General features: G+C 41.8%; 1 protein-coding gene across 8 annotated transcripts in view; it reads left to right on the forward strand.

The window, feature by feature from the left end:
* The window catches only part of Mark3 (microtubule affinity regulating kinase 3), a 96,124-nt gene that overhangs the window by 53,000 nt on the left and 32,547 nt on the right, over positions 1 to 10,577 (forward strand). For all 8 annotated transcript variants that reach the window (XM_031357401.1, XM_031357398.1, XM_031357396.1 and 5 more), the window contains exons 6-11: positions 5,171 to 5,241; positions 6,396 to 6,452; positions 9,080 to 9,316; positions 9,483 to 9,602; positions 9,903 to 10,002; positions 10,302 to 10,414. In XM_031357401.1, the coding sequence (XP_031213261.1) occupies positions 5,171 to 5,241; positions 6,396 to 6,452; positions 9,080 to 9,316; positions 9,483 to 9,602; positions 9,903 to 10,002; positions 10,302 to 10,414 (698 nt within the window). The remainder of the gene's footprint in view (positions 1 to 5,170; positions 5,242 to 6,395; positions 6,453 to 9,079; positions 9,317 to 9,482; positions 9,603 to 9,902; positions 10,003 to 10,301; positions 10,415 to 10,577) is intronic.

A 10,577-nucleotide genomic window follows, 5' to 3' on the forward strand; every position in this document is an offset into this window, starting at 1 on the left:
CTGAGATCAGTCATCTACACTAGGGCACGTGCTGAGATCAGTCATCTACACTAGGGCACGTGCTGAGACTTCTTTTCCTTTTTGATGTTGAATCTGAGAGGGAAAGGGAGACATTCATCTATGTACTTTTTTTTTATCCTAAGTATTTGAGGTTTTTTAATGCATTAATGCATGTTAGATGTTTTATTAGTTTCTTAGCTTTGCTTGTTGTCTTGTTTTTGCTCTTGGGGTTGAAATCTAGGATTTAAAGACATATGCCTTATCATAGAATTGTACTTCCAACTCCAACAGATATTCATGCCATTGATGGCTTATCTTTCCCAAAGCTAAAAATGATGGTTTTAGTGCATGTGACTACAGGTAGATGTATCTAGTTTCTGTCGTTCTAAAGATTCTCCTTGAGGGTTGAGGTTGATGGCCCTAGTGTTTGGAGCCACCAGTCATTTCCATTGTCTGTACAGAGCAGACGCCTTCCTGGTCATCTGATCTTACTCTGCCTCTAGCACCATGGAAGCTTGCAGCTGCCTGTAACTCCAGTTCCAGTGCTTTTTTTTTTCTTTTGCCTCTGAGATACATGCTTACACATACTATACACACCTATATGCAGGCAAACAACTATGTACATAAAAATGTAAATGTTTAAAAAGAGAGGGAGGCAGGAGAGATGGCTTATGGGTAAAAAGCACTGCCTGCTCTCGCTTCCAGAGGTCCTGAGTTCAATTCCCAGCACCCACATGTCAGCTTGCAACTGTCTGTAACTCCGGTTCCAGAGGATCTGACACCCTCACACAGACATACATGCAGGCAAAATCAATGCATATGAAATGAAAATAAATTTTAAAAAAAATTGTAAGCATGTCATAGGATGGAATGTGTCACAGTGGACATACCTCTGGCACCACTCTTTAGTACTCTGAATTCATTACTGACTACGTATTGTGCTTATTTTTTTATTTTATTTAAGATCTATTATTTTGGGCTGGTGAGATGGCTCAGCGGGGAAGAGCACCGACTGCTCTTCGGAAGGTCATGAGTTCAAATCCCAGCAACCACATGGTGGCTCACAACTACCCATAATGAGATCTGACGCCCTCGTCTGGTGCGTCTGAAGACAGCTACAGTGTACTACATATAATAAATAAATAAATCTTTAAAAAAAGTCTATTATTTTTATGTGTATGTGGATGAGTCTGCACAATTTTGTTTGTTTGTTTGTTTGTTTTATACCATATAGGTGCTGGTGCCCATAGAGGGCACCTGATTTTCTGAAACTGGAATTAAAGAGGCAATTCTGCACCTTCTTATGTGGGTGCTGGGAGCTGAACCCAGGACCTCTGCATGAACAGTGTATAAACACATGCACACGCACGCATGCATCTCTCTAGCACTCCTGAGAGCAGAGACAGGAGTATTGATGGGGTTTGCTGTGTGCCAGCCCAGCTTTAGTTTCAGTGATAGACCCCATCTCAAGGGAATAAAGCAGAGAGTGACAGTAATACACCTGATGTCCTTCTCTGCCTTCCTCAAGCATAGGTTCTCACCTGCATGTACATGTGATTATACACATACTGTACACACTTTTATCTTTTTAAAGGGGGGAAAATTAAACTAGTGTCTTTTAAAAAGGATTGTGGCACACTTGTTTAACCTCATCACTTCTGGCAGAACCAAAAGGATCTCTGTGAGTTCAAAGCCAGCCTCTTCTACATAGTAAATACCAGGCCACTGAGAGCTGGGGCCTCTGCTTTGTCAGTGTCACTGGTTTCTGTTTCTGTTTAAAGCTGGGAGGCTATAGATTATTAAGCTTAACTGAAAGAGGGGGAAAAAGTGTGTGTGTGTGGTTTCCTGGCTTTGTAAAATGAAGATGGGCTTTGGAAAAGACATTATATATTAAATCCAGTGTGGGATCTGCCATATAATGTCTGTTGGGCTGAGTGTCACAGGGTGTGTTGATGAAGCCCTCAGCAGTATAACTTAACGTGTCTCAGCTGTCTTGAATATGTCATGTGTTGTTGAAATCAGCTCGTCATTTTATGGGACATAGGAATGCCAAAGTTGTATTAAATTGGCTCACCAGCACCTACTTGATACCATTTTCTTACCCACTCTTCCTTTCTTTCTTTGTTTTTGAAACAGGCTTTCACTGTGTAGTCATTGCTGCCTCAGAACTAGCTCTGTAGACCCACAGATCAGCCTGAATCTGCCTCCTGCGTGCTGAAAATAAAGGCATGCATGTTGTGCCTGGCAGTACTTTGTCATTTGGTAGAATCTTAGAATTGCAAAGAAATCCCTAGAAGTCATGGATGTCATCCCTCCTTTTACAGATAAAGTTCAGAAAGGTCAGGCCTGCTATAACTAGCTGGGCTCAAGAATGAAAGGTGCTATTCCCCGTTGAGTCCTGTCCAGCTGTGCTATCCCTGACCTCCACAGGAGTGCTGCTCAGTACTCTTCATTTAGAAAAAGCCTGCAGAGGCTTTGTCCAGCTGCTCAGTCTGAGTGCTAATACATTTGTAATAGGAGCATTTTTCCTAGCTTATAAATTGTATTCCTGATTTATAAACTTACTGTGAGTAGGCTTCATAGGCATAGACATCTTTTATATTGTATTTGAATTTATAAATAATGATTTGGATATTTGGACCTCATCTATGGTTTGTACAACAGTGAGTCACTTTCATTTAGTAATAGTTTTCTTTTTTATGTGAATGTGGTGTGTGTGCATGTGTGTATGCATGGATCTCATGCTTGTGCATGCATGTCACAGAAAATGGAATAGGTTAGGTTTCCTCCTCTATATCATTCTGTCCCTCATTCCTTTGAGGAAGGATCTCTTCCTTGAACCTAGAACTAGAGTTTTTGGCTAGACTGTCAGCCAGTAAGCTGCAGATGCTCCTGACTGTTCCTCTGGTCTATGCATAGCACTGGGGTGACATAGGCCTGTGGGGACCATATCCGCCATGTTCCAAGGATGTGGCAATCCCCCTTCACGTCTTCTCAGTTAACCACTGAGTCAGGTCTCTGTCCTCCGTTGCTTGTTTGGTTTTAGTGTGGGGCAGTGTGGTGTTTGGGCAAGTCTCTTGTATCCCAGGCTAGCCATGAGCTTGCTATCTGACTATTTGTATGTGTGTTACTTTTCTTTTACTATGTTAAGACACCATGACTAAAGCAATAGAAGGAAGAGTTTATTTGGGCTTATAGATCCAGAGGGATAAGCACTCATCTGGCAGGAAGACAGGGCAGCAGATCAGGAAGCTGAAAGCTCCCATCCTGAAGCCCTAGCACCAGGCAGAGAGAACCAGCTGGAAGTAGGGTGCAGTTTTAAATGCTGAAAGCCCACCCCAGTGAGCGTACTCTCTTTAGCAAGGCCACACCTACGAAACCTCCTCAGTGAGCTGTGAACTAAATATCCAAATGCCAGAGTGGATGGGAGCTCTCACTTAAACTGCTGCAAGAGCCAAAGATGACTCTGAACTTCTGGTCCTTCTTCCACCATCCTAGGGATGAGACTGCTGCTGGGTCTACCACCATACCACACCAAACTCTGTTATATCACCTTCATCCTGTCATGAGCCTCACTGCTCACTCCTGCTGCATACTCCACGAAGCCACTCGTGCTTATGCTTGTCTTGATTACTGCACAGATACTACAGTGGACTTCCCATCCTTCCCTCATTCCGACTCTTCCCACTTTGGCCTTCAGTGATCCTTTTATAAAATCGATTTTAGGTTTTCACCTCATTTAGAGTATAGCAGAGCTCTTTCCAAAACCTGCTAAACTCTTGTGGACCGCCCTGCATTTTCACCATTGCTTACACATCTCCAATACCCGTGGCTGCCTTACTGCCTCCTCCCCTCCACCCCCCACTATGTATGTATGTATGTATGTATGTATGTATGTATGTATGCATGTATATATGTATGCGTGTATGTATGTATGCGTATATGCATGCATGCATATATAGTTTCACTCTGACAGCTTCATTGTCCACTCCATTAGATAGTTAAGGAGAGCACAAACATGTGCCCTATGAACTCTGGTTATTTTCTTCCTTTTTCTTCACAGCATTCATGGACCTCAGATACACTCTGTACCTGTGTGTTTATTGTTTCTCCTGTTAGCTAAGAAATTCAGGAATGGGGCTCTACTGAATGTGCCACTCAATTTCCCAGAGCATGGAGCATTGCCTTAATTATTAATAATGTATTTATTATTAATAAAATAACAATACATTAATAATAGAAACAACTAATACTTGATTTATTAGTTAGTAAATCAAGACACTTGCTGAATAAAGTAATGCTTGGTGATAATCTTGCAGGAAGATACTTTTGGGGAGGAGGCCTGGAGAGAGATAGGATCTCTCTTTAGAGCAGCCTTGCCTAGAGCTCAGATATCTCCCTGTCTCTGCTTCCTGTGCACTGGGGTTAAAGGCATGTGACACCATACCTGGCTTACCTTTCCATCATAATTGCTCAGTTTCTGTTGCAGATTGTTGAAAAATGGAAAGTGCACAATAACTTAAATGTGTTAGAGTTTTATTATAGGATATCTTCAATCTTGGGATTATCTTTGTGTGCTTAGTTAAGTTCAGTTATAGCTTAGTGACTATGTTTTAGAACTGTTAGCTTCATACTTATATTTAAATGTGTTTAAAATTTAAAACTAAGAGCTGGAGAACTGGCTCAATGAAAAGCATTTACTGCTTTTGTGGAGGACTGGGGTTCAGTCCCCAACACCCACAGGGTGACTCAACATCCATCCATTTGTAACTCAAGTTCTAGGGGAGTAAAGTACTTCTTTTTTATCTCTCCAGGCACCAGGTATACATCCAGGGAAAGCACACATACATGTAAAATAAAAAAATCTAAAAATATTTTAAAGTGCCAGGAGGTGGTGGCGCACGCCTTTAATCCCAGCACTTGAGAGGCAAAGGCAGGTGGATTTCTGAGTTTGAGGCCAGCCTGGTCTACAGAGTGAGTTCCAGGACAGCCAGGGCTATACAGAGAAATCCTGTCTTGAAAAACAAAAAACAAAAAACAAAAAAAAAAAATTTTTTTTTTTTAATTCAAAAAGACTAGAACTTTGCTAAAAACAGAACATTAGCAATTTGTGGGAAAATTAATGCCTAGTTGTAGGATTTCTACTTAATTTTATTTCTCTCTATTATAGGTGAAGTATTTGACTATTTGGTTGCACATGGAAGAATGAAGGAAAAAGAAGCAAGAGCTAAATTTAGACAGGTATGAATTAACGTGTTTAGTTTGTTAATTCATAAGTTAAATTGTTAATCTTGGTAGTTCAGTTAAGATGGAAAAAAATAAGAGAAACTAGTAAAGGCAGACACTCAATGTTGACCTCTGGTCTCTGCACAGACACACATACACACAAACACACACACACACACACACACACACACACACAGTCAACCAGCTGATAAAGGGGAAAACACAATGTTGATTGGCTAGTAACATTTTTAAAGAACTTTTTCTGCCTGAGATACTGTTACCAGCAAATGTGGATCACACTTGATGGATTCAATAGAGTTTTAAAGTATTTATTTAGTGTGTGTGTACATGCAAACCCACATTTGTCAGGGCAACCTCCAGTGGTTAGTTCTACCTTTCTTCCATGTGGGCCCCAGAGATTGAATACAGGGCTTCAGGCCTGATGCCACATACCTTTACCCACTGAACTCTGTCAAAGTCCAATGCAGAAAACACGTAGGCTCTGAGTCTTCTTAGAAATGACTGTTTCTAGCTTACTACCAAAAACCAGCAAGAGGTTTTGAGTGTTCCCATCGCTGTGGTACCAGGCCAGCTTCAGGTTGTTCGTAGCTAGCGGAAGAGAGCAGCAGGAAATTGTAAGATGTGATTCAAGAGCAGGTTATTCAAAATAACCTTTAAGAAAAACCTCAATATCAGAAAAATATGTTCATTGGGGTTGGAGATATAGCCAAGCGGGTAGAGTACTTACTACCATTCATGTAGCCCTGGGTTCACTTCCCAGCACCACAGAAACCCAGTTTGTCATGCTGCATGACTTTAATCCTGAAACTTGGGCTTGGAAACAGGAGGATCAGAAGGAGTTCAGGACCACTATCACCCATCTAGAAAGTGCAGGGCCAACCTGGGCTGTGTGAAACTGTCTTAAAAAATCGAGTACAACAAAGCAGGATACAGTGCCACATTCCTTCAGTCTATCAGTACACAGGAGGCAAGGCAGGCATATCTGGGGCTAGCTTGACTTACAGAGTGATTTCCAGGCCAACCAGAGCTGTATAGTGAGAGCCTGTTTTAGAAGAGAAAAAGGGAAGAGAAGAAGAAGCAATGGTAAATGAATATTATAATTGAGAGTCTGCACCCATGGTGACCAACTCTACTTTTCTCATGTCCAGATCGTATCCGCAGTACAGTACTGCCACCAAAAACGGATTGTTCACAGAGACCTCAAGGTGAGCCCAACAGTCTTGCTAAGCTGTATAGTTGTCTTGGCAGCTGTTTCTCAGATGAAGATAGACTGTGTTGTTCAATAGGAAAGTTAAGTTCTAGTATGACTCACGCCTCTTGACGAAGATATTTAGTGAAGAGATGTTTGTTGTTTAAAGTTTATGAAAAGTATTTCAGGTCTTAGTAAAGGTCCCTAGAGTGCTTCATCTCTGGAAGACAGCACACAGAGGCCCCCTCAAACTTAGGCCCCACCTGAACAGTGGATGCCTGTGCCTGCACCGGAATCTGTATAGGGAGACATTCTACCTTGTAAGCCATGGTACTCGTCAGAATCGTCCAAAGGCTGCCAGCTCTGATTTTGTATGGCAATTAGGACTCACAGAGCGTTTTTCTTGGAGGCTTTCAACTTGACTGTAAGCACATGCACTCCTCACTTCTCACTTGTTCCTAGAATTTACGTACCTCGGCTGTCCCACCCTGCTTCCTCACAGACCCTCTCTTATGTCTCAGAACATTCTCTAAACAACTGCTAGACACACAGTCCTAGCAGAGCTGATCCACTCTGCCCCTAAGGTTACTATCTATTTGCTTGCTCCTCTCAGCAACCAGCCCTGAGTGCATGCATCCAGTTGTGGTAGCTGCCTCCATGTGAATGAGCCCCAGTCTGTCCTGCATCCAGAGGGGTCCTAGGACTCAGGCACTCTGGACCTAGGCAAAGAGTATTCTGTGGACACCTGCTATAGCTGCTTCTAAGTCACAATCAAAACTGGAAAAAAGTGGGCCTTTTTTTTTTCTTGTGGCTAAAGCTTCTCAGGAGCCTTCTGCAGCCTCCAGTCGTCCCCATGTCCTTTTGTTGCTGTCATCTGTCCCTTCTATTCCATTGCCACTCTGCAAAGCCAGACCACAGCCATGTTATAGTCACTTAAAACAATTTCTTGATTTGTCTTCTCTACTCCTGACTTTCCTTCTTTCCCATTCTATCTTTATTTTATGTATATCGGTGTTTTCTCTACTTGTATGTCTGTGTACTGTGTGTGTGCAGAAGCCAGAAGAGGCCATCAACAAACCAGCCCCCGACACCCCACCCCACCCCCAGCAAACAACCACGTGGTTTTTAGCTTCCAAGTACGTACTGGGAATCAAACCTGGGTTCTTCAGAAGAGCAGCAGTACCTTCTCTGCTAAGCCACCTCTCCAGCCTTCAGAATGACATTTTAAAAACACTTCTGGGGCTGGCGAGATGGCTCAGTGGGTAAGAGCGCTGACTGTTCTTCCAAAGGTCCTGAGTTCAAATCCCAGCAACCACATGGTGGCTTACAACCACCCGTAATGAGATCTGATGCCCTCTTCTGGTGTGTCTGAAGGCAGCTACAGTGTAATTATTTACAATAAATCTTTAAAAAAACAAAACAAAACACTTCTAGGGCTGGAGAGATGGCTCAGAGGTTAAGAGCAGTGACTGCTCTTCCTGAGGTCATGAGTTCAGTTCCCAGTAACCACATGGTGGCTTATAACCATCTGTAATGGGATCCGATGCCTTCTTCTGGTGTGTGTCTGAAGATAGCTACAATGTACTTGTCATACATATATAAAATAAATAAATAAGATCTAAAAAATTAAAAAAAAAACACTATTAAAGGCATGATGACACATGCTTCTAATCTCCCCCACCTTCTTGCTCAGAGGTGTAAAGGGAAGCTGGATATCTGTGAGTTGAAGGGCAGAGAGAGCTAAAAGGGTGAGACCCTGCCACAAAAAAAAAAAAGAAAAAGATAAAAAACAAAAAAGTACATAAGATTGTCCTTTCCTTGTTTAACAGCTCCTGAGTGTTTTTTTCGTTGTTGTTGTTGTTTTGTTTTGTTTTTTTCCCTCACCCTGAGATTAGCTGAAGTTCGTAAATACTGCTTATTTGGTGCCTACTACCTCCTCAGCCATCTCTGGAGCATCTTTCTCTATACATTGTCTTTCAGTTGTCTGTAGAAATGTACTCTCACCTGTGTGGGCTTCCAACTCCCCATTCTGCCCCCAAAAACCCCTGTGACAGGCTCTACCTCTCTCAGTTTCACTTGTGCTGAGACATTTCTGTGACCCTTTGTGCTGAGCCTGTGGGTAGGTGACTATCGTGTACTCAGGTCTCAGCAGCCTGCTTCCCATCCTACTTTATGAGCTCCTAAGGGCAGGGCCCTGTCTTACCCATCCTTGTACATCCAGACAGCAGTCTAGCGCCTGCTCTGTAGCAGCTGCTCAGTGCCCTCAGCTACAAAGTAACTGGTGAAGCTGGAAGTTCTCCTTCCCCAGCAGTACCATTTACAGCCACTTAATAATATGTATCAAGTATGACTTCTTAAAACAAACACCTGTGTTTTTAAAAGGCCTCTTACTAATTGAAGAAGCTTTCTGAGTTTCTTGACCTTGAAGTGTTTCCAGTTTAAATTTGTCTTATAATTACTATGTAATTGATTGTTAATATCAAATTAAGAATTCTACTTTATTTTGTTTTTCTCTCAGAATAGTGTTTTTACATTTACTAATAGAGCTAAGTCCTTGTAAAAAGCCTTTATGAAATGCCTAATACTATTGTCATAATTGTATTTTGTTAAGTTTCATTTTTGTCTTGATGTTTTTTTCTCTAGGCTGAAAATCTGTTGTTAGATGCGGATATGAACATTAAAATAGCAGATTTTGGTTTTAGCAATGAATTTACTGTTGGCAGTAAACTAGACACGTTTTGTGGTAGTCCTCCATATGCAGCCCCTGAGCTCTTTCAGGGTAAGAAGTATGACGGGCCGGAAGTTGACGTGTGGAGTCTCGGCGTCATTCTGTACACCCTAGTCAGTGGGTCGCTTCCCTTTGATGGTCAAAACTTGAAGGTATAAGAAACAATTGCAATCATGCACTTCAAAAACTAAAGATTTTTATAAAATTATATAAATTGACATTTTAATGCTCTGTTTGTATGGGTGTATTATGGGTTTGGCCAGTAGTTATTGTCTTAACCTAAAAATGAACTCTTCTATGGTTCCTACATCCCCAAAGGAGCTGAGAGAGAGAGTCCTCCGAGGGAAGTACAGAATCCCTTTCTACATGTCCACGGACTGTGAGAACCTTCTCAAACGCTTTCTGGTGCTGAACCCAGTTAAACGTGGCACTCTTGAGGTAACCATGCTGGGGGGAGGAAAGAGTTCTTACAGGACTGTACTCAGTGTGTGTGACTCTGAGCACTGCTGTGCAGAACTGTACTCAGTGTGTGTGACATGAGCACTGCTGTGCAGGACTGTACTCAGTGTGTGTGACATGAGCACTGCTGGAGTTTTAGTAGTAAAGTGGACAATAGCAAAAAAGTACCTCGTTTCTTTTAGAGTGTAATTCAGTGACGTGCTGAAAATCATATTGCTAAATATTGTGATTGTTGAAATAACTTTGTTCTGTGCTGCTAACATACAGTTTGCCTTTCAGCAAATCATGAAGGACAGGTGGATCAATGCAGGTCATGAGGAAGATGAGCTTAAGCCATTTGTTGAACCAGAACTAGACATCTCAGACCAGAAGAGAATAGGTAATTAGTGTGTGTGAGTGTGTGAGTGTGTGTGTGTGTGTGTGTGTGTGTGTGTGTAAAAACGTGTACGTGTGTGCATTCTGCTGTTTTATTTCTCTCTGTGTGGCTTAAACAAAAAATAAACACAAAATGCAGAGGTCCAATTCTTCTGTTGTGTCTTAGTTTTCTCCGTGCAGTTGTGCTCAGCAGCTCTTCTGTCAAGAAATACAAAACCTTCTAAATGAAAGGAAATTATTTTTCCCTATGCTACCATGATTTCCAACCAAAATAAAATATATAAATCCTATTGTATCTTTTAGATATTATGGTGGGAATGGGATATTCCCAAGAAGAAATTCAAGAATCTCTTAGTAAAATGAAATACGATGAAATCACAGCTACATACTTGTTACTGGGGAGAAAGTCTGCAGAGGTAAGAGTGCATAGAGACGGACACTCAGTAAGCACCCTGGGACAGAAGAACCAGTTTCCATGTATGCTGGCCTAGTCCTAGCACTCAGGAAATGGAGACAGAATCAGCCATCCTGCAGAATTCAGGGCCAGCCTACACTACAAAAAAGGAAAAAAAAAAAAAG

The sequence above is a fragment of the Mastomys coucha genome, unplaced genomic scaffold (genome assembly GCF_008632895.1).
Source record: "Mastomys coucha isolate ucsf_1 unplaced genomic scaffold, UCSF_Mcou_1 pScaffold6, whole genome shotgun sequence".
NCBI classification, from domain to species: domain Eukaryota; kingdom Metazoa; phylum Chordata; class Mammalia; order Rodentia; family Muridae; genus Mastomys; species Mastomys coucha.